This window comes from Schistocerca serialis, chromosome 4, assembly GCF_023864345.2.
Source record: "Schistocerca serialis cubense isolate TAMUIC-IGC-003099 chromosome 4, iqSchSeri2.2, whole genome shotgun sequence".
Classification (NCBI taxonomy): domain Eukaryota; kingdom Metazoa; phylum Arthropoda; class Insecta; order Orthoptera; family Acrididae; genus Schistocerca; species Schistocerca serialis.
In genome coordinates, this window is record NC_064641.1 from 53,765,850 (window position 1) to 53,791,273 (window position 25,424).

The 25,424-nt window shown below is 39.3% G+C and overlaps 1 protein-coding gene across 1 annotated transcript in view; it reads right to left on the reverse strand.

Annotated features, from left to right (window-relative positions):
• Nucleotides 1–8,764: 8,764 nt before the first annotated feature.
• Nucleotides 8,765–25,424, reverse strand: part of LOC126473849 (uncharacterized) — a 35,641-nt gene continuing 18,981 nt past the window's right edge. Inside the window, exons 4-7 of the mRNA XM_050101177.1 lie at nucleotides 18,590–18,666; nucleotides 18,189–18,284; nucleotides 17,882–18,103; nucleotides 8,765–9,275 (exon numbers count right to left, since the gene is read on the reverse strand). Coding sequence (XP_049957134.1) covers nucleotides 9,092–9,275; nucleotides 17,882–18,103; nucleotides 18,189–18,284; nucleotides 18,590–18,654 — 567 coding nt within the window. The 5' untranslated portion in view covers nucleotides 18,655–18,666 and the 3' untranslated portion in view covers nucleotides 8,765–9,091. The remainder of the gene's footprint in view (nucleotides 9,276–17,881; nucleotides 18,104–18,188; nucleotides 18,285–18,589; nucleotides 18,667–25,424) is intronic.

The window sequence follows — 25,424 nt, forward strand, 5'->3', positions numbered from 1 at the left end:
TTTATCTTGGTCTATAAAAACATTGTCTATCAGGAAGTGGTAACAAATTGAAAGAATGAAGTAATACTTCAGGGTCAAGCTTTCTATTGGACTCTTTCAGAAAATCTACATTGAAATCACCACAAACGATAATTTGCTTCCCCCTCTCTGACAGATATCACAACAAAATATCCAAGTTTTTCAGAAATAGCTGAAAATTTCCTAATGGGGACCAATAGGGAGCTACCATTATAAAAGTACCAGTATTTAGTTTAAGCTTACATGCACATGCTTCTGTATGTAGCTGTATACAAAATTTTTTAGTTTCTAAATTTTTCACACTATAATAAACTTTAACATACGAGGTGGAATCCAAAATTTTTGGGACTGGCGCTGCCATCTGGAAAGGAGTAGTAGATCTTTCCACCGCTAGGTGGCGAGAGCTGCATGTCGGATGAGTCCGTGTGCGGAGTGGCATTCAGCTGAGAGGACATGTTGCGTGTCCACAGTGATTTCTGTAATACTCTGTGTTTGGTGTGTGGCGATTTTACGATGGATCCGTGAACAGAGCAGCGTGTGTGTATCAAATTCTTTGTGAATCTCAGGAAAAGTGCTACAGATACCCTTGCAATTATTCAACAAGTGTTTGGTGGACAGAGCAAGAGCCGGATGCGTGTGTTTGAGTGGCATGCTTGGTTCAGGTCCGGCCGTACAGACATTGAAGATGATGCTCACACTGGAAGGCCCATTAGCTGCACAACACCAGACATTGTTGCCAAACTTCAACAGTTGGTTCGTGAGGATCGACATCGAACCATTCAAGACCTTGCGGATGAAGAGTGTATTGGTTATGGGACATGTCAACGAATGTTGACTGATGAATTGGGCATGCATTATGTCGCCGCAAAATTAGTGCCAAGGATCTTGACTGCTGATCAGAAGGCACAGCGTGTTGAAGTGTGCATGTACCTTTGTCAGACCGCATCTGATGATCCAACCTTCTTGTCACCAGTTGTAACCAGTGACAAGAGCTGGATTTATAGTTATGACCCAGAGACAAAGCAACAATCATCCCAGTGGAAGAGCCTGTGCTCCCCAAGACCCAAAACAGCGAGACAGGTGAAGAGCAAATTGAAGAGCATGATCATCATTTTCTTTGATACCAAGGGAACTGGGCACAAAGGATTTGTCCCATCCAACCAAACAGTGAATTCTGCATACTACTGTGACATTTTGTGACGGCTCCATGAAAATGTGCAGCAACAACGGCCCAAACTTTGGCGTCAAGGGAATGCCTGCTGCTTCACGACAATGCACCCTGTCACACGTCCTTGCTCACCAGGACCTTTTTGGCAAAAAACAACATAGCGGTTGTACCCCACCCATCATACTCACCAGATTTGGCACCTTGCGACTTCGCACTATTCCCAAAACTGAAACTCAAGTTGAAAGGCCATCGGTTTGACACTCTAGAAAGGATTCAAGAAGCATCACTGACGGTGATAAACACCCTCAAAGAACAGGACTTCCAGAAAATGATTAACCAGTGGCAGAAGCGCTGAGATAGGTGAGTATGTGCACATGGGAACTACTTCAAGGGTGATGGTGACCATTAGTCCAAAGGTAAGGTTTTCAACAGATGGCAGCACCAGTCCCGAAAATTTTGGATAGCACCTTGCATATGGCAACTCCTCCTCTCTCTCTCCATAGTGTCTCTACCTACATGTGCTGAAAGCTTATATGCACCTATATTTATCTTTTCCATATCTGCAACTATAAGGTGTTCAGACAGGCATAGTACATCTACACTACTGGCCATTAAAATTGCTACACCACAAAGATGACGTGCTACAGACGTGAAATTTAAGTGACAGGAAGAAAATGCTGTGATATGCAAATGATTAGCTTTTCAGAGCATTCACACAAGGTTGGCGCCAGTAGCGACACCTACTATGTGCTGACATGAGGAAAGTTTCCAAACGATTTCTCATACACAAACAGCAGTTGACCGGCGTTGCCTTGTGAAACATTGTTGTGATGCCTAGTGTAAGGAGGAGAAATGCTTACCATCACATTTCCGATTTTGATAAAGGTCGGATTGTAGCCTATCGCGATTGCAGTTTATCACATCGTGACATTGCTGCTCACGTTGGTTGAGATCCAATGACTGTTAGCAGAATATGGAATCGATGGGTTCAGGAGGGTAATACGGAACGCCATGCTGGATCCCAACGGCCTCATATCACTAGCAGTTGAGATGACAGGCATCTTATCTGCATGGTTGTAACAGATCATGTGGCCACGTCTCGATCCCTGAGTCAACAGATAGGGACATTTGCAAGACAACAACCATCTGCACAAACAGTTCGACGATGTTTGCAGCAGGGTGGACTACCGGCTTGGAGACCATTGCTGCGGTTACCCTTGATGCTGCATCACAGACAGGAGAGCCTGCGATGGTGTACTCAACGACGAACCTGGGTGCACGAATGGCAAAATGTCATTTTTTCGGATGAATCCAGATTCTGTTTACAGCATCATGATGGTCACATCCGTGTTTGGTGACATCATGGTGAATGCACATTGGAAGCGTGTATTCATCATCACCATGCTGGCGTATCCTCCAGCATGATGGTATGGGATGCCATTGGTTACACGTCTCGGTCACCCCTTGTTCGCATTGACGCCACTTTGAACTGTGGACGTTACATTTCAGATGTGTTACGACCCGTGGAACTACCCTTCATTCGATCCCTGCAAAACCCTACATTTCAGCACGATAATGTACGACTGCATTTTGCAAGCCTTTATGGGCCTTTCTGGATACAGAAAATGTTCGACTGCTGCCCTGGCCAGCACATTCTCCAGATCTCTCACCAATTGAAAACGTCTGGTCAATGGTGGGAGCAACTGCCTCGTCACAATACGCCAGTCACTACTCTTGACGAACTGTGGTATCGGGCTGAAGCTGCATGCGCAGCTGTACCTGTACACGCCATCCAAGCTCTGTTTGACTCAATGCCCAGGCGTATCAAGGCCGTTATTATAGTCAGAGGTGGTTGTTCTGGGTACTGATTTCTCAATATCTATGGACCCAAATTGTGTGAAAATGTAATCACGCGTCAGTTCTAATATAATATATTTGTCCAATGAATACCCGTTTATCATCTGCATTTCTTCTTGGTGTAGCAATTTTAATGGCCAGTAGTGTATTCCAACCCCTGTTTCTAAATCTTCTAAACAAACAAGATGATCATCTACTTCGTTTTTTTTTTAATCCCCTGATATCCTGATACAATATACCAACATTATTTTTCACTGTATTTTTATTAGAATCTTATGCTATTTTAATATTTCTACTACCTGCCTGCCTGAGGTCTCATCAAACTTAATTTTATTCAGTGTTGAATCATTGGACACTGATCTGTGCCTAACAAAGAGATACTCCTATGAGTTTCAGTGCCCCTCACCCCTTAAAGATTTTGGTATCATCATGGCCAATTTACCCTTTTCCCTTTCCTACTGACATACCATGTCTTGTGATGTCCTACCTACCATTACCCAATACCATCAACAGGACTCAAACCTATGCTTGACAAAGTAGCCTCCCAAAGCAGCTGATCTAGCTCCATATTGACCCTCCTGACAGAGCTGTTCTATTGGGGCCGATCATACCACATGAAAGAAACTAAGCCACCATTTGTATGATTTGTTGCAGACGCTATTTTTACCATGTCACATTCAATATTGTAGCCCTGATCCCTATCAATACTGTTTCCTGCTTCACCCACTATCACAATTGCTTCTGTCACTTGGTTAAGATTAGTTTACTTTGGTTATGAGATGTTTCGTAGATCATTTTCATGATTATGTTATCGATATGGCGTGGAACAAGTCAGATTACAAGATATATATACACACATGAATAGTGCTAATATTAATATTACTGAAATTTTTAGTTCTACACATGCAACTACATTTAAAGGTACAAATTATTATTATTATTATTTTTATTTTATTATTATTATTTTTTACTAGTTCTGAAACAGAAACTCGTCCATGGAATAGAAGGACATGCACTGGCCTTGAAACAACTTGTGACCTGCAAGATCTGGCCCATACCTCTTCCATGGCTACTACCTAACAGCCGAACTTCCCTCCTGCTTTCTACTTTTTTGAAGCTGTTGGTTTGCTGTGAAAGTCTGTAGAGCACTGACTATACTTTCATCTACCTGAGCCTCTTCCTTAGTGAGGCAAATCTCTTGGTTGTGCCAGTGATGAAACTGTCAGATACTGTTTTATGTGCCCCCTGTTCCTTGCTAACCCCCTTAACCTCATCAGTTCCTACCTAGCACTATCCAGTTCCACCTCAAGGCCTTTAATCTTCCCTTCCTGTTCAGCTATTTTCATATCTCTTGTACATCCTCTGCAATAATATGAAAGAGACCCATTTACTTACCCAATTCCCATGCCATAACATTCCCCCTCCCTCCAATGTAAAGGCTGTTAGTGGCACCAGAGTTACTGTCCCATCCCTAACTAAGGAGACAGGAACTCAAACTGAGGGTAGCAAAGCAAAAGACGGAATGTTTAACTCAGTTTTCAAATGTTGTTTACAAAGGAAAATCCAGGAGAACTGCCTCAATTTAATCCTATTATCATTGAAAAGATGAATGAAATAAGTATTTGTGTCAGTGGTGAGAAAAAGCTGAAATCATTAAAATTAAACAAAGGTCCAGGCCCCAATGGAATCTCTGTCAGATCCTGTACTGAATTTGTGGCTGAGTTAGCCCCCTCTTCTAAGTATAACCTATTGTAGATTCTTTGCACAAAAAGCCATGCCCAGTTCTTGGAAAAAGGCACCTGTAGTAGAAGTGATCCACAAAACTATTGTCCAATATCCTTGACATTGATTTGTTGTACAATCTCAGAACATATACTGAGCTCAAACGTAATGAGGTATCAACAGAATGACCTCCTCCATACCAATCAGCATATATTTTGAAAACATCGATCATGTGTCACCCAACTCGCACTTTTCTCACATACTGACATACTGGAAACTTTGGATCATGGCAGCCAGCTAGATGCAGTATTTATTGATTTCCGAAAAGCATTTGACTCAATACCACACGTATCCTTGTTGTCAAAAGTATGATGAAATTGAGGTATCAAGTGATGTTTGTGACAGGATTGAGGTCTTCTTGATAGGAGGAAGCAGCATGTTACCTTTGATGGAGAGTCATTGTCAGATGTAGAAGTAATTTCAGGTGTGCCCAGGGAAGTGTGTTGGGACCTTTTCTTCTATATTAATGACCTTGCAGACAATATTAATAGTAAAATCAGGCTTTTTGCATGCGATGCAGTAATCTATACTGAAGAAAGAAGGTTCATAAATATTTAGTCAGATCTTGATCATGTTTCAGTGTGGTGCAGAGATTGGCAACCTGCTCTAAATGTTCGGATACGTAAAATTTTGTACTTCACAAAACGAAAAAAATTTGGTATCTTATGACTATTATATCAATGAGTCACTGTTGGATTCAGCCAACTCATACAAACACCTGGTGGAATACTTCATAGGGATATGAAATGGAGTGATCAAATAGGTTCAGTCATGGGTAAAACAAGTGGTGGACTTAGGTTTATAGGTAGAATACTGGGGAAGTGCAATCAGTCCACAAAGGAGATTACTTACACATTACTCATGCAACCAGTTCTAGAATATTGCTCAAGCGTGTGGGACCCGTATGAGATAGGACTAACAGGGGTTATTGAACATATGCAGAGAAGGGCAGCACAAATGGTCACAGGTTTGTTCAGTCCATGGGAGAGTATCACAGAGGTACTGAATGAACTGAACTGGAAGACTCTTGAAGACAGACAGACATAAACTATTCTGAGAAACTCTATTAACAAAGTTTCAAGAACCGGCATTAAATGATTCCTCTTGGAATATACAACCTCCTATGTATTGCTCACACAGGGATTGTGAGAATAAGATTAGAATAATTACTACACTCGCAGGGGCATTCAAACAATCATCCTTCCTGCACTCCATATGTGAATGGAACAGGAAGAAACCCCAATAACTGTTACAATGGGACACACCCTCTGCCATGCACTTCGCAATGGTTTTCAGAGTATAAATATAGAAGTACAGGGTGACAATTACTGAATTACATGAAAAAAAAAAAAATTTACAGCATGCACACACTCTATTCAACAAGTAAACGCCACTACAGGTATTTGGATATAGGTTACGACATGTTCGGTAAGCCTGTCATCATTGGTGGTGATGTGGCACAGACGAATAGCGAAATTCTGAATGACCCATTGACATGTCGGAACATAGACGCTGTCGATGACCACCTGAATAGCTGTTTTTATTTCATCAGTTGTTTTGGGCTTATTGCTGTATGCCTTGTCTTTAATGTAGTCCCACAAAAAGGAGTCGCATGTGTTGAGGAGTTGCATGTGTTGAATCTAGAGAATATGGCGGCCAATCGAGGACCATGCCAGTGGCCTCTGGGTACCCCAGAGCCAGAATGCGGTCCCGAAAGTGCTCCTCCGGGACATCAAGCACTCTCAAGCTCTGTCTTGTATGAACCACATCTTGTCAAAATCTGGGTCACTGGATTGAGGGGATGAAATTATCCTTCAAAACCATCTCGTACCATTCGGTAGTCACTGTGCCATCAAGGAATATTGCACTGATTATTCCATGACTGGACGTTGCACACCACATACTCACCTGTTGAGGTTGAACAGACTTCTTCGTCGTGAAATGCAGAGTCTCAGGCCCCCAAATGTGCCAATTTTGCTTATTGATGAACTGATCCAAATGAAAGTGGCTTTGTCACTAAACCAAACCATGCAATTCCCATCATGCCCTGCAGCCAACTGTGCAATTTGAACATCCTAAAGCAAACAATGCAGCATGTTCAAATGATCGTGGAGGAAGCCATATGCAGTTGCCCCCTACGTCGAAAGCTGTTACTTTGACATTTGCTGCCTTTTCCTATAACTACAAGTACGAAGCAATTCACCCGAGCACAGACACTATATTCGCTCCTCTGATAACCACACTGTTAACATATCATGTATGTTAACAGTGTGGATATCAGAGGAGTGCATCTGGTGTCTGTGCTCGCTTGAATTGAATATATCGTATATGTTCACATAATAAATATATATGTATCTACAATCCAGTTGTACTTATTTATGAAATACAGAAGAATAAATAACACTCAAGACCAAAATTAGTTCATGAACATTTTTAACAAATTTGCCAACCAGAAACCCCTCAACTACAATACATAATTATGATGGTAACATAGGTGGGCTGGACATATAGTTAGGTGAATGGCCAGTAGATGGACCATAGTTGTTCTTTGCTTGATTACAAGAGACAACTAAAATGGTGACCTAAGGGAGGGTGGACAGATGAATTAGAAAACAAGCAGGCGTAACATAAAGCTTATAGCTAAAAGCCATAACACTTGAAAAAGTGGGGAGGATGCATTTGGTCTATTTTTAAAGAATGTATTTAACTAGAAAGATAACACACTTACAATATTAACAAATACTAACTGCTACATAAAATAATTGTACAAAAAGTTAAATTTAAATAAGCATAAATATGAACAGAAATGCTAAAGAATTGATGTTATTATTACCCCTCAACTAAATAAATGATTTTTTACTAGCAGTCTCTTTATTTTAGAAAACTCATTATTCATTCTCTTTCATTTTCTTCTGATAACATTGACAAAGAGAGAGAGCCATTTTTATTATTATTTTTATTTTGGAAAAAGAATGAGCACCTTTCGCAACAGTCATTAATACTCCACAATGGCTGAATGTATATTCAGATAATTCTATGCCATAGACTTGTGTTTTATTAAAGACAGTTCTGTTAATTCTTGTATATGAGACTGTTTCAGTTTAAAAATCCTAATTAGTATCAGAAACAGAGAAGAAATGTCATGGTAAACTTGAAGCGTTTCATTTTTATCAGAGGTAGTAGATATGAACTTAGGGTGTGTGTGTGTGTGTGTGTGTGTGTGTGTGTGTGTGTGTGTGTGTGTGTGTGCGCGTGCGAGCGCGTAAATCCCCCCCCCCCCCCCCCCCCACACACACACACACACACACACCTGTAACATCATTCTTGCCTTGAATCTTTGTTAAGTATAAAGTGTCACTCTGAATCTAGTAACTGCGTAAGTCAGCATCCTCTCCTGTCCTCTGGGGTAGCATGGTTCAAATCACTGTGTCAGGGCCAGGCCATCCAGATTTAGGATTTCCATGGTTATCCTAAATCACTTAAGCAAGATATTAGGATGACTTACTTTGGCTGTGACATTTGGTCAGATTTTGTTCTTGGGGTTCTATGGATTCTATTTCTCTTATCAAATTTTGTTCTCAGATAGTCTAATTTTATATCATAATCAGTGAAAGACTGAAATATAGATGAATGTAGAAACTGAGGCTGAAAAACAGCCACCATAAGTATACAAAGAACGATAAATAAAAATAATGTCAAACAATATACAAATATGTGATCCATTATGGCCTTCCAAAATGACAGGGAAGACCCTTGTCAGACATCTATTTGAATTATGGATTTTATTCGGGCACAAAAAGTGTCTGTCAATCCATAAAAAAAAAAAAAAAAAAAAAACCACCTAGGTGATACTAAGTGATGAATGTGAAATGGTTATGATAAACATAAAAAAGGTATTTCTAAATTTTAATACTGTGCAGTTCATTTTTACAGATAATACTGCAAGACACATTTTTTTTTCCAAAGATAATTTGTTTATCATGAGAAAGCCATGGACATTGTGAAAGCTAAGATGATACTGAATGATCTTCTTATGTATGCAAGTCTGCTGAATTCCAGCAACATAATTTCTGTTTATTTGTGGCTTGTTCAGGACTGGTAAATTGCTTTTAAGTAAATCTTGCATAATAGTTACTCATGTGTTACATGATGATCTGAGAAATTTCACAGTTATCATGTACTACAGACTTGAGAAGGTACACATATACAGAGATTATTTCACTTAGCTTTAGATATAAAATCACAAATTCATTTACAGTGTTCTTCTCATAGTGTGTGCTTGAAATGGTAATCAGTATCAACATAACCAGGTGGGAGCACCAGCTCTGTGTAGTGCTGCGTGTGGCGAAATCCTTGGGGTGGGACACTGCCGCGGACCACCGTGATGGGTTGTATTGCTGGATATGGTGGATCCAGAGGCCCAGCAAAATCCTCCAGGTATAGGTCAGTGCTGTTCGACAAACAAACTGTTGTCAGTATGGGTTAAGTTTCTATATATCAATATATCAGTGATCCTGAACAATTTGCATGAAGGTGGTGTGAGTAGTTCCTTAACACATATCACATTATGGTGAATACAAAAACACAAAAAAATATTATCTGTTATGCACAGATATCAAATTGTTAACTACTGTGATTATTTATTACAGCTGAGACAGGGTTCAAGGTACTAGATGGGCAGGTAACAATACATCTATAGTTAAGAGCAGTAAAAAAAAACTTTAAAAAAAACTTTGGGGTATCATGTCAAGCAGTGTCACACATTAGTCTGGATAGGGAAGACGGCACAAGACAAAAGAAGTAAGGGGGTTACAGCATTTGAGACAGAGGGGGGAGAAAGCAGACGAGAAGATGTGAAAGGAGAGGGGTGGAAAATGAGTGAGTGTGTGTGTGTGGGTTAGCAGAGTCTTGAATAGTTTCCAGCACCAGGTTGGATCTCTCCATCTAGCCATGTTTTCTCACCACCTTCTGTGTTCCTTCTGGTTCTCACCTCTTTAAGTGCCCGTATCGTCCTAGTCATGATGTCCCTGTCCTACCCTGCAGGTTCCTCTTTCACTATTTTCCTTGCCCTTACATTCTTCATCCTATTTCTTCTTGTTGCTCATTTCCTACTTCTGAGGAACTTCATTTCAGATGCACAGGTCAGTATTGGGATGTAGTAACTTCTATATATTACTTTCTTGCTTTTTGGTAAGACGTCTTTGTTCCAAACCAGGATCCTGACACTTTGCAGGAATGCTTCTCCCTGTCTGCCATGTTCACTGATCTCTTTTTCATTTCTTCCATTTTCCTCTATCACATTTCCCAAGTACTTGACACTCTGTTTCTTATTTGATTTTTCACCTCTGATTCTTATTCTGCTAGTTGGTCTATCTTTCTTTTTAGTTGTAACCAGGATCTCACATTTATTTACATTAAATTTCATTTCATACTGTCTCATAGTTTCTTGCCAAGCATCCAGCTGTTCCTGAATCTCCTCCTCCCTGTTTTCCTAGGTCATCAAGTCATCTGTGAATGCCATTGCATTCATCTTGTCTCCTCCAGTTTTTTCTGCCACCTTAATCATTATCTCATCCAAGACCATAATGAAGAGGAGATGTGACAATGCAGTCCCATGTTTCATACCATCTGTTTGCTGGAACCAATCTACCCTTTCATTTCCCACTTTCATACAACTCAGACTTCCACAGTAAATCTCCTCCACTCTGTTTGTTGTCTCTCTTTCCACTCCCTTCTTTTCTAGTGCTTCCCAGACCTTTCTTCTACAGATGCTATCAAATGCCTTCTCTTTATTGAAAAAGGCTGTCAAAAAATCTCCAATTTATGGTGGTGCTCCTGGAGCTGCCTCACTGCAAATATTGGGTCAAACGTTGATCTCCCAGGTCTGAAGCAATGCCATTCTTCTCTCAATTTGTCCTTGACCCTTGTTCGGATTCTACTTTCCAGGATCTTCTCATATACTTTGGCAGAGTGTGGTATCAGTGTGACTCCCCTGTAGTTTCTACAACCCTTTCTACTCCCTTCCTGGAGTATAGAGGCAATTACTGCCCTCTTCCAGTCTGCAGGAATCTTCTTCTCATTCCATACCACCATTATCACATGATACAGCCACTGAGCCATGCGTGGTTTGTGTTTGTGCCATATCTCATTTGACATCCTGTTTTTACTGTACTACCACCTCGTTATGTTAATTTCAATTACTAGTGTCACTGAGTTACTGCCTTGCCCTGCCCGTGAGCAACAGCAGTGGCACTTATCGATATGAGCCCTGGCATATTGTCTTTGCTGACTGCTATTACTTCCCGGTTGTTGTATGTTGTGAGTTAGTTCGGATCTGCCACTCGTTTGGAACGGGCTAGCAGTGGAATTCAGACCTGGCAGTGTTTGAGTTGGCATGCGGCACAAGCTCAGTCGGGGCACAGCAGCAGTGAGGTCCGGACCACCATGACTCGCCCGACGCTTGCCGACACACATGATTGGAGTGGGGACGGCTTTGGTTGGTCTGGTCGTCGGTTGGTCGTCTTGCTGGAGGATGTGTATTTGGCTGGCGATCTCTTATGGGTTGGCTGTGTGTGCCAACTTGTGATTCCTCCCTGTTTTGTACAGGCACTGCCGTTAGCATTGTCTAGTTCTTCATGGATGTCTTCGTCAAACTGTGTGTAGTTTGTGTGATTTTGACTGACAAGTTATTTTAAATGTTGTCAGCATACTGGCTCTGAGGAGTTGGTCAGTTAGTGTGGATCAGGCAGGAAATCTCTGTGTGGCGCAGTGGGCCAGGCAGTGTTGGAGTGTGTGGGAGCTGTTCCAATTGCTACGGGGTTCATGGATCACAAACCCAGGACATCAAAGTTGAGTGGGGATTTAATTACCGAAGCCAGACTGTTCACATTGTGCCGTTGGTTTTCATGATTGGCTGTTAGGGGTATTACCATCAGCAACAGCGAGTGTTCGAGTAGGTGAATGTTTGGCCGTGATCTGGTGGAGTTTAACTGATTTTGGTTATTTGAAGTCCAAGAGCACTGGTGGAATTTTCTGTCTTGTGGCCGTTAGCGTTCCAGTTACCTGCCCTGGCCACTGACAAAAATTCAGGTAGTGTCCTTTCCTCACCATGTGGATGGCTACACCTTTTATGTTTTGGCTTTGGAGTTCCTTGTGCACTGGTCGGGTGGAAAGCAAGTCGTCTTGTCGGTGGGTCTGTTGACTGTCTCTTGGTTGGGTTGCCGGCAGATCGGATATAGTTGGGCTGACTACCTGTCTTTCCTAAGCGAACGTTAAGATTTCAAGTGCAGTCCGACCCCCAGAAACTTTGAGCACTGCTGGCTGTACTGCCTTTTCTTATTGGTGTGTTATTGTGTATTTTAATGGCTTATAGCCGATGGATTGAATTTGTATGCTTTTAGTTGGATTTTAAATAATGGACCTTCAGTTCCTTACTTGTCAAGTCTTGCATTGTTTGGGCCTTCAGCCTAATTTAAAGTATTTCTTTTTGATAAAGCTTTGGGCCTTCTGCCTTTTGAAAATTTATTGCAGTTGTGTTTTTCAATAATGGGCCTTCAGCTGCTTTAAAATTTAAATTCCTTACATGTTAAATCTTAGATTGTTTGGACCATCAACCTGTGTAAAATATTGTTTAAAGATAAAGCTTTGGACCTTCTGCATACTAAAAATTATTTTAGTTTAACCTTCCCATTTCTATCCATTTTTGTCCTGTCTCAAAACGTCTCCACTTACTTTTAACTATTCCATATAGAACTTTCTGATTTCCTCTGCTGTCTTGCTCCTTCATCTTTTTCTCTTTCTTCTTTTTCTTATCTCCTCTCCTGCTAATTCATTCCATTCTCAGAACTGCAGTCTGCAGGCCTTGTTCTTCCTTCCCACTGCCTATTTGACTCTTTCATTCCATAAAGGTGTCTTTTTCTACCATTTTCTGCCACTTGTCCTTCAGCATACAGTGACTACAGCTTCTAACACAGCACTTTTAAATTGTCTTCATTCCTCTTCTACTAGTTTTGGTTCTTCATATTGTAGTGATTTGAGATTCCGTAGCTCACTTCCTGCGCAAGGGGTCCCGGGTTCAATTCCCGGCGGGGCCAGGGATTTTTTCCTGCCACAAGATGACTGGGTGTTGTTGTGTCATCATCATCATCATCATCATCATCAATATCATCATCAATCATCCCCATTACGGTCAGAGAAAGGCAATCGCAAACCACCTCCGCTAGGACCTTGCCTAGTACGGTGGTGCGGGTCTCATGCATCGTCCCCTATGTTCCTCAGAATATGAGACATCACCATCATCAGTGATTCGAGAATTTCTGTGTAAATTCTACCGTCTCAAACACAAGATATATCTAGAATGAGTGTGGGATGGTAGAATCATACCTACTGTGCATCACATGTTTTTGTGTGCAGGTTTAATTAGTAGTAATGAGGAAAACGTTGTTTGACCTGGATCCAGGGCCGGGGCTCAGGTCATGGAAATACATTAGGAGGCCATTTTCCATATAAGTATGTTAACTTTATACACAAAATATCCACAAAGGAATGGTTGTTGCTTGAAGAACCAAGCTCAGCTACTATTAACCCACAATTCCGAGATTAACATATTTATAGATTCGGGAAGTGAGGTATCACTAATCTCAAATGCATTCATTAACTTGATGCAGAATAAACAGACTTACCATTATTGCCAGTGACTGGAGTATACATCATCGGGATAACGGGAACAAAAAGTAAACTTGTAAAATAAGAAAAATCAAGTGAACTGCAGTATTGGAAATATGTTATTTTGTCAAATGCTATCAATAGCAGAGAATATTAATAGAGATGTACTGTTTGGTTTAAATTGGTTGTTAGAGTTTAAAGTCATCTTAAACTTTGACAAACATCTTCTTTGTTTTGGTAAAGGGGACAGTAGATGATGGACACCTTTTGTGACAAATAGTCACTTTGAGGAACAAACAACTGAGTGTCAGTGTCTGTGAGTAACAGCTACAGCTCAATTATCACCAAAAATCAATAATTTTGATCAAGGAACACATCGAGCTAATATACAAGACAGAGTTAATGAATCCTTAATATTAACAGATCAACAAAGGCAAGATTTATATAAAATTTTAAAGGAGTATGAAGTAGTGTTTTCCAACTGTCCAGGTAACATCAGCGACTATATTTGTAAGTTCAAAATCAAAGACGACACTCCATTCTTTTGCAAACGGTATCCAATACCGGTGAGTTTGAAGGAAGCAGTTTGGGATGAGATTAACAAAATTATTTATAATAATATTATAGAATGAAGTTCCTTGTAATAAATGATACCCTGGTCGTGGTGAAGGAAACTACAGGTGGGGTACAATTAGTTTTAGACGCTCGAACATTGAACCGACATATAGAGACGGAGAGAGACCAACTGATTAATATTGACAAATTGTTGTCCAAATTTGAAAAGGCAAGACTCTTTAGCATGATGGATTTGACTGTGGGATATAGGCGGATAAAATTACATCCAGAATCCAAAAAGTATACAGCCATTGCTGCCGAACTTTTCCAAGGAGAATGGGATCAGAGTAATGTACGACACAGAACCCTAGCTTCTGCTAGGTGTAGCCTAAATAAGCATGAACTAAATTATACTGCTACTGAAAAAGAACTATTGGCGATTGTGTGGAGTATTCAAAAGTTTCAAACACTAGTATGGGGGTCACAAATCCATATTTGTACTGATCATCAAGCTTTATCCTTTCTGATGAGTAGTCGATTACTACACAGTAGGTTGATGTGCTGGATGCAAGATGCAATACGTAAAAGGTTCCAAAAATATAGTACCTGATGCATTATCGAGGCTACCCATAGGAATGGAAGACTTGAAAGGTATGGAAGGGCCCAGCGTTATTTTTGCCATTAATTTTATGTCAGCAGAATATCCGAATACCAGGTTCAAAGAATAACAGAGAATATCCATCATGATCTTTATTTCACAGAAATATTTTCTATGTGTATCCAGCGCTTGTTACCTCCGAATCAATTGGGAAAATTGTAGATCATAACTTGTTTTGGAGGGACAGTGTAACATCACAGCATTGGCGTTTATGTATTCCAAAGGCAATGGAAGACGAATTTGTACGGTATGTTCACACAAGGCATGGACACTTCAGAATCAAAAAATGCATATGAAAAAATTTTATTATTTCAAGAAACTAGGGCATAAAATATCATTGTTGATTAGAAGTTGTGGAACTTGCCAGAAAGTAAAAGAGAGTAATACTCAAGTGAAATGCAGAATGTATCCAATTTTCCCTAAGTCATTACCCGACCTTACAGCCACAGATTTCTTTGGACCAGTTCCACAAGGAAAGGGAGAGTATCACATATTTTGGTTATCATAGATTGCTGGTCAAAATACGTTAAACTATATTCTATTAAAACAGCAAATACGCAAATGGTTATACACTGTTTACAACAATACTTTCTAGAGGTAGGTAAACCAAAACGATTTCTTACAGATAATGGACCACAATATGTGAGCAACGAATTTAGAGAATTCCTAGCGTGGGAAAGTATTCGACAAGTGCTAGTATCCAATTATAACCTGTGATCATATCTGTGTGAATGGGTACTGAAGGCAATTAGGAAATTATGTCATACACACTGCCATGAAAAACATACTTCGAGGGCAATGAAAATTAAGGACTTTGAACTTTCCTAAATGAACTACCCCATTTATCGACTGGGTTGACATCTTTAGATGTTATAGGCAAACATTTTGTAGGAGAACCTTCAATTAAGTGATTTTTTGGCCTGAACAACCTAGTGTCAATTACGAAGTAAATCAGAAAGTACTTTCAAAGAATTTAAATGAAAAGGCGCAACAAAGAGTAAGTAAGTATAATGAAAAGGCCATGGAACCTCAGTACCAAGTCGATGACCTGGTTCTTATAAAACACCTTCCCAACTCGACGCTGAGGAAAGGGAGCATACCGGGTACAAACTGTGGTCCATCCTAAGATGTTATTTTTAGTAGATCCCACAACTGGATTACAGAAGGGGAAATACAATGTAAAGAATGTAAAACTGTATATCCCCCATGGACGTTAACATTCTGAGTTAATGGGCAGAGTAACGACCATCGGATCCCGAGTTGTTTTCAGTGTTTTTTCCAAATACTTTCCAGCATCCAATTCCTTTAAAATCTAAAACCATCCTATAATCTTATTCTTAAAAAAAAATGAATGTGGCCGTTAAAAAGAGAACAACTTAAGAGAATCACAAAAAAGTGATGTCTAGCCGAAATAAATTGAATAGAGCATCATACAGTGTGTCCCAAAAAGAATAACCCAATTGTAAATCAATTATTTATTGGGAATAAGGGCTTAAGACCAACAAATTGCATAATAAATTACTCAGAAAAGACAGAATCATAAATGTTCAATATGTCCTCTGTTGGCTGCATGGAGGACATCTAGCCGATAGCCGATTTCAACGCAAACTGAGCATAAGATGTCTCTGTCACTGAAGCTACAGCAGCTGATATTCTGGTTTTTAGTTCATCAGTGTCATGAGGTAAGGGAGGAACTTATACACATTGTTTAACATATACCCACAGGAAGAAATCACGTGGTGTTAAGTCAGGGGACCTAGGAGGCCAAGATTGTAAAGCCTGGTCCTGTATGCCTTATCCAACATTGAGCCATGTTGCCATTGAGGAAACTGCGCATGTTGTTGTGCCAGTGCGGTGGTGCTCCATCTTGCTGATAGACGAAATTGTCAGTCAGGTTGTGGGAATAACCAGTTCCGTAGCATTGCAAGATTTGATTGTCCTGTTATGGTTTCTTCCTCCAAAAAGTAGGGTCCATAATCCTTGCTTTGCGAAACAGCACAAAATACCACTCCCTTTTGGCGAATCACGTTCATGTTCAATTGTTTCATGAGAATTTTCAAGCCTCCATATATGCACATTACAACGGTGAACCTCACTGCTAATATGGAAAGTTGGCTCATCACTGAATATCAATCATCACATAAAAGTGTCATGTTCCATGTCCTCTAGAATAGCATTGTTGAAGTCCATTCACTCTTCACTTTGTCGGTATGTCGAAGAGCTTGTACCAGTTGTAATCGGTATGGTTTGAGAATTAAACGATGCCATAACACATGTCGCACTGCCACGCCCGGTGTCGCAAGTTCTTGGCTAGCATGATGCGTAGACTTGCGGGGCCTCCACTCAAATGCTCGTCGGATTTGTTCCACTGTTTATTCAGGAATGCATGGCCTCCATATCACTGAACATGTGAAAAGGGTTTATTGAAATAATCATTACAATTTACCTGGCACTTCCTCATAGATGATGGTTGCTCAACTAATTCGAAACAGTGTGCAGCAAAATTGAAGCAATAAGCAGGAGAATACATTATTACTTTCCCTCCATCACAACAAATACGTCTCAGTTAATTTAAGGTCCTATCTTGTATACTCTACAAGAGACCTTACAGAGTGTGTGCAGAGAATAACTTTGTTCTCGTACTCCCCATTTTTTGTGCCCTTCCTGAGTGGCATGGGAAGTGCTGTAGTCACAAGGCAGTGGAATCTCCAATGGAATGGGAAGAACCAATCAGAGACCGCAGTCAGGGAGGACGCAAGGCCACAGGAAGGAACAAACAAGAAGTGTCATAGTGTCCTAGGTTATCACACGAGATGGACAAGTGAATAACAAATAAATTACAAAGAGTGACCAAGCTAGACACCAAGACTATGCAGTAACATAGTAGAAACAATCTGGGGTCAGGTGTGGTAGCAACTATACAGTGCAGCTGTAATTATCTTGGCTGCAGCGAGAGCTGTAGGCCAAAGCATTCATGGGAGGAACTACAGGTGATTCTATCTCGGCTGTTGCAGTGCTTCATAAGTACTGCCACTGCCTATTGGCCATCTTGTTCAATTTACTCTGGTGGGCATTCAATGCAACAGCATGGGCTTGGTTTTCAGAGTGTTTTGCTACTTCTAAACCATAAAAGTTTAAATTGCCTCAGGTGTAAGTAATAAGCAAGCAGTCATTCCGACCTTGTTATGAATGCTGTGGCACGCAAATGTGAACCCTTGCTGCTGTAATCAATCTTGGGCTGTATTATTCCTCCAGGTCCACTGACAGTGCTGATTGGTGGACTGCTGGGAGTAGCCACATTGTGGATGCGGATCAAATTTTGTTGCTTTCTTTTGAAGTATGCCACAGCATATGAGAGTGCAGATGTCAGCACAAACAGGGCAATCAGTGTAATGCCTAACCTGTGTTGAAAATCACTTTATTATTCACAAAACAGTAAAAGAATGTCATTTGTATTTTTGTGTGTTATATTTTAATTGAGATTACCAGAAGTACCAGGTTTCCCAAAGTTCTTCATGCCTTCTGTTGTACACACAGCACCGATAAGTGTTATTACAGCAGTATGGGATATCTGTTGAGCACCTGTTTGGAAAAAAAATAGTGAAATGATCATTTATCAGTATCAATATATTTCAGTCAATTGTGTGTAAATGTTACAAAGGTTTTCTATCTTGGTAATTAAATTAATATAACATTAAGAGTTCTGATAGCCATAAGTTTATTTTGTATAGCTCATAGCACTCAGCTACAGCAAGTGTACATCAAAACAAATCACAAATACTCAATCGTCTGTACCAACACACTATGTGGTAACAGTGATGCAAATCATCAGAGTCCATTTTTTGCTTTTATTTTAGATAAAATGGAGTTTCTGTCCCAGCACTTACTTTGTTGATATAACAACTTTAGCCACAAGTTCAATAGCCCTGCAGTCATAAACTGTTTGTGCCATCAACAGATGAACCTGAAACATTAAGAAATCTGAAACACAGAAGTCATAAATAGATAAAAATTTGGTAACTATTGTTACTGACAGTAATTACTTAGTGTAGCAGCTGGTTCTATATTAACCAATCCTAGATTCTTCCCACAAACCAGTAAGTCCTCTGACATGCAGGGATCCAAGGAATATGATGAGACTGCTAGGAAAAATCAAAAGGTAAGAGACTGCAGATGAGTTTATTAAGGAACACAGAAATGAGAGAATATTACGGAGCCTGACGAAAGCTTCGTGGAGGCAAATATTCAAAGATCCCATCTCTTTCAAAACAATTGGTATGCACAACATTTGAGAATAGAAAATTATGTTATATTGTTGATACAGATCAGAATGTATTTGTATGTGCTCATTTGCTTCCTTAGTTATTTTGGCCTTGTTATGAATTTAAATATGTACCCTTCCTGCTGTAATCAGTCTTGGTCTTTATCATACTGCCACAGCCACTGACAGTGCTGATTAGTGGCTGCTGGGAATAGCCACATTATGGATGCATATAAAGTTCTGTTCTGTGTCTGATCATCTGTTAATTACCAGCCCTTCTGCATCAATTCAAACAGCATTCTATCAATCTCTTATGCTTCACCAGCAGAATATAATACTTTGAGATGACAGCACTATCTCACAGGGACAAATGTTACAAATTTTCAGCACAAGGTGACATTTAACTTTTTCAGTCATAAAGTTATATTTTCATGAGGAAAGTACTGATAGTTTTTCAAAATACTCTGTGTACATTTGATATCAGTATGTTTGCTTCTAAAAGTACTATGTCATGTATGGATATTCATGATATGCTCTACACATTATTTAAGTAATGACAAATGTAATGTTGTAGCTTAAACCATTTTAACCCTTATCCGTGAAGATGGTCCATGACTGAAACTGATCAATATTAGGGTTTAAAATAAAAGCAGCTGATGGTCAGAAAAATAATCTATCCATGGTTCACAATAACAGAGTGCTAGGACACACTAGTTATTGTCAGGGGTCTGTGCAAACATTCGAAGTGACTTTTGTAAAATTTCTTATTTATGATCACAGCAGAACCTATGATAGGACACTTCTTCATCTATACTAATAATAAAAGTATAAAACCATTGTGTCTGTCTGTTTGAACATGCTAACTCCAAAACTGCCAGACAAATTTTCATCGGGTTTTCACAGGTAACTGAGTATAGCTTGGGGCAATGTACAGGCTTTATTTAATAAAAACTGGATTCTGGAAAAAAATGTGATTTGAAGTTTTATCTAAAACCATCTTATCTGTCCAGCTGAACACACTGATCTCCAAAACTACTAGATAAATTTTCCTGGGGTTTTCACAGTTAACTTGGGTGTAACTTGGGGCAACATGGTTTTATTTCATCAAAATCATATCATGGAAAAAACCATAACTTAGTTTTATCCATACTAATATTATAAATGTTAAAGTAATTCTCTTATGTTTTCATGACTAAACCAATGAAGCAATTTTGATGAACTTTGTTCGCTCCTGCCCACGCCCTTATGTACGCACTACTTGGCAGTGACACTGTGACTGCCACGCCATTGTGCGTTGGAACAACTTCGAAGGGGAGACGGCAGGGCACTTGTCACATGCTATGCTTACCTTAACAGAAACACACATGAGGTCAGCTAATGTTATTGTACTTATAGTAGCTTATTTACTCGCAATTACTCATCATAACAAAACTACCGATACACAAGTGCAGCTGGAGGTAACAGCTAGTTTGGAGTAAGTAATCAAATTTGTGAGTGGACTGCAAAATTCTAGGCAGGCAGCATACAGCAGTGTCTGAATGGAGAGTCTACAGACACAAAAGTAATATCTGGTCTGCCACACAGAAATTTGATAAGGTTATCTATTCATGTTATACAGCAATGACTTAACAGATAATTGCATTCTATGGCTTTTCACAGAAATGGTTACCTACAGTTTATATCTAATAACAACTTGATTAATACCCACTTAAGGTCCTGACAAACAGATCTTAGTGTAAAGAAATGTCAAATTGTACACTTTATATGTCTGTATGTAAGGTGTCACACTTTATATTTCTGTATGTAAGGCATCACAACCAGTCAGTCCTATAATACAAGTACCTAGGAGTGACAATGTTTAAAGATACAGTATGTCCTCTTTTGATTGGATGGATAAATCTACTCACCGAGCAGCAGGAGGAAAACACAGATATGAAAGGTATTACACATACAAGCTTTCAGAGCCAGTGGCAACTTCTTCTGGCAGAATGATTGAATGGGAAGGAAGAAGGGTGAAGGAAAAGGATCAATGATCTTTAGGAAAAGGGGTAGAGGTCAGACAAGTCTCCCAGAACCCCAAGTCAGGAGAGATTTACCAGACAGGATGAGAAGGAAAGACTGATCGTTGGGGACTGCACTGGACAAGATTTTTGTTAGCGTATTCTATTACAATTTTCTTTTTGTGTTTTATTACTTAGTTTGTTTTCTTTATATATTATCTAGTCAGCGTTTTGAAATAATCTCATCCGGTGCAGTCTCCAACAATCAGTCTTCCCTTCTCATCCGGTCTGATAAGTCTCACCTGACCTGTGGTTCTGGGTGACTTTTCCAAACCCTGTCCCATTACCTAAACCTCACCAGCCATTTTTCTTCATCCTTCTTCCTTCCCCTTCAACCCTTCTGCCAGGAGGAGGAGCCACTGGCTCTAAAAACTTCCATATTTTTTTATCTATCCAATTACATTATAGTATGTCTCCTTTGTTTGACTCTGTAAAATTGAGACAGAGGTGAAGAAAATTGCAGTTTTCTATTCATTGTTAGGGTAGTGAAAAGCTATAGTTTTTCAACAAAAAGAGATCTATAATACTATGTAAGACAAGTCCTCGTTTAACATTGTTACCAAAAGTCTTGAAAAGTACGTCACTGATTTACTTCAAATTTTTACGTGATACTCTAATAAACATTTGGGTGAATATAAGCTACAAATTTTTTTAAATATATATGTTATTTAAATATAATACATTCAATATATAATGAAGGAATGTTGTCAGAAAAAATCTCAAAGCATTCTTGACCAATTTATTTCAACTTTTTACATGATACACTAATAAACATGCAAGCGGACATAGGCTACATATTTTTTAAATTATAGTGTACAGGTTTTCTGCTAAAACCAAATGTGACAAAGAAAATAAGTGACTTCAATTCCTAATCAGTCTTCCAGTCCCATACACATTTAGCAATTGTGAAGCGTTGTTGGCTTCATTGATTTATTACACAAATGTGTACTGCATTTAGAGGGATACTCATTAACTGTGTATGATTCATACCATGTCAGACAAACAGGGGACATCAGTCATAGACAAAGAAATGAGAATTTCCACAAGTTTGTTTGACTGGTGATTCTGTGAAACAGAAATTCTGAAAAATCTTATCTGGCAGAAGTTCAAAGAAAAGCATCATACAGCTTGATAAAACCCACTTACAAAATTTCAAGACTCAATTTTTGCAACAGAAACTATGAACATTCTGCAGAAATTACAAAAGTAGAAGTCAGCTAATAACTCTCACAGATTAATAGAATGTGAAAAAACCGTTATATATGATTGAGCAGAAAGTTCATTCTGCCATGCACTTTGTAGTAATTTGCAGTGTATGAGAGCAGATGTGTAATAGAGGTGCTTCAAATTTTAGCTGATTCACTTTTGTTAAAACTCGGAAATTTTTGCGAAGTAGTAAGGACTCTGATGGGAAAAAGTCTGTGCTACTGAAATCTTTCTGAGGGAATGAGGTAACATATCTCATGGCATTTGTACGTGAGACTGTGTCAAAGTTGCTTTTGCGCAACAGTAATCACCCTGAGTAATTCTGTGCTTCTGAGTGTTCTGCTGAGTTATTATTTAAGTTTTACACATTATATTTTGATGACTGACTTCTTCCCATCTACTTCACATGCTGTGAGTTTTGCTAGTATTTGTACTCGTTGCCTGAACTCCAACCAGACTGTGAAATTTTGCCAGTCTTGCACCACTATTTATAGCCCAGTTTATAACTGGCTATGAACAGCAGCATGAGGCCAACAGAATACAAAGAAATTAACATTGTAATGATGTTGAAATTGTTTTCTACAAATAAATAAGGGTTGTAATGAAGAAAGACTATCAGTTCGTAGATGTCAAGTGAGGAGAGTAAGACATCCAAGTAAAATTCATTTTTAATCCTATAGAAGCTTTCAGTTCAATACTACACTCTTGTCTGCTGAAGAAAATAAATTTATATGGAATGTTTTACTGGACCTGTGACTGAACTGAGTATTATTTGATATGTTAGTTCAGAATATTACTCCACATAGTGTTCTCAATAGGCACAGAAAGAATTATAGTGTTGCTCCAGTGTAGCCTTAAGCAGGCACTGCTGGCAAGGATAAATGATGAGTAGGAACATAACATTAGCTGTAAATATAAGTCAGAAATAGAGTGAATATGAGTCTAATGTCATGGGCTAAATATTTTGCAAATCAAGGCTTCAATGTTATACCACCTTTCTTCCATCCCACTGTTTGTCTGCAAGTATGATGAGCCTGAGAAATGAGGCCCTGTGGTCCCTTCATATTATGTCAGCTTGTTTTCCCTTACTGAAGTGTGCAGGAGTGTAAGGCAAATCGTGACTTAGTGTGAAAGCTGAGTACATGGTCTTGCTGTTGTAAAATAGATAAGTGAAATATCAATTGTAGGAATCAGATAGCATTTAATGAAGATGTGTTTTGTGAGATTGTGGAGAGTGCAATACAAGGATTAAGTGATGCAGTATATACAACTGCAAATGAGTGAGGAGTGATGTCTGGAATAAGTTCTATGCTATGGTTCACACTTCAGACAAAAAACATACAATTTCTGTGCAGTGCAAACAAATTGGTTATGTTCTTGTTTTTTCCACATCCACCAGGAGAAAACATATGAGCTGCATCAAATGAAAACTGGGCACAGAGTAGAGTAACATTACTGTTATGTCCCTGCAACCAAAAAGCGCATTATTTCCACATTCTTTTGGTCATGGCAACTTGCATTTATGGACTGACAGCGAGTTGTACAACTTACAATTCCTTTTTGTAACTTTTTCAAAGACAGTTGTAAATTTATTTTAATAATTAATCAACATTTAGAGAAAGCACTTCACCATGTATCATGTTTTCTAGAACATTCATCACAGATTTGGTAACACCTCAAAAGTCTGTGTATGCTAACGTAACTGTTACACATTCCCTAAATATGTATAGTGGAACCTTAGATAGCAAGCATAATAAGTTCCAGAATCTTATTCACAGTGTGAAACACATGTTAATCGAAACAATTTATCCCATATAATTGAATTTAAAATATTATAATGCTTCCCATGCAGAAAAAGTACTAAAATTTTTATCTTATTCAGGCCTTTTATTCAAAGGAAATTATACATACAGTATTATATACTTTATTAGTCACAATACATAAATAATTCTTTTTTACTAGGAAGCTGTCTATAGTTAATTGTTTTGGCCAACACTTAACACTTGGCGAAATTACGATACAGCATTATTGTCAAATTTGTAGCACGCATAGCCACTGCTTTATCGGGGTGATGATTTTCAGTGTAATGCAACTGATTCCCATGCTTTCAGCATTTCTCTTATTGGCCCAGAAGATTGCTGCTTTGCTGTTACTGCCTCTTCCTCCTCTCCACAACTTTGTGCTGTGAAATACACTGCAACTCCATAAGTTCTTCGGAGGTCATTTCCTGGCTGTGATCTTCCACCAGCTCATCAATATCATTGTTATCCACTTCTAGTCCCAAGCTCTTGACCAAATGCACAATCTCATTGACTACAAGCCCCACAGGGACTGACTCAAATGCCACATTCGACAATGCACTCTGTCCAAAGCTTCTTCCAAGCAGAACCGAGAGTTCTCTAGGTAACCCCTTCCCATTCCTTTTCGATCATGCACACAACAATCTTAAAGTGATATTTCCAAAACTCCCTGAGAGTGAGATTGGTAATTTCAGTCAACTCACTGCAATGCTCAAAAAGTGCTTTAGTGTAGAGCTTCCTAAAATTAGAAATAATTTGGATCCATAGGCTGGCATAATGGTGTGGTTTTGAAAGGTGGAAATTGGATCTTAATGAACTCAAATTCTTCAAGGAAGTGGTCGTGTAGGCCTGGAGGATGGGCAGGAGCATTGTCCATAACAAGTAACACATGGAATGGCAGATCCATCTCAAGCAAATAGTTTTTTCATCAAAGGACCAAACACTTCATTGATCCAATCACAAAAAATCCCATGTCACCCAAGCCTTGTTGTTGGACCTCCACATCACATTTAATCTGCTCTTCAGCACTTAACACTTCTTGAAGGTTCATGGAATTTCTGAATGATAAACAAGTAGTGGTTTAATTTGCAAATTGCTGCCTTCATAGGCACAGAGTAGCAGTGTGAGATGGTCTTTCATTGACTTGTGACCAGGCAATGCATTCTCATTTGTTGTTATAAAGGTACGCATTGACTTCTTTCTCCACAGTAGACCCGTCTTGTCACAATTAAAAATCTGTTGCAGCAGATAACCATCATGGAGTTCTCTACTGCCTTTGTGTTGGAGCTGGCTGCTTCGCCATGCTTCACAACATACTGGATGCCAGTTCTTTCCTTAAACTTCTTGAACCACCCATGGCTTCCCTCAAACAATTCTTTGGCTGCTGCTGATCCTG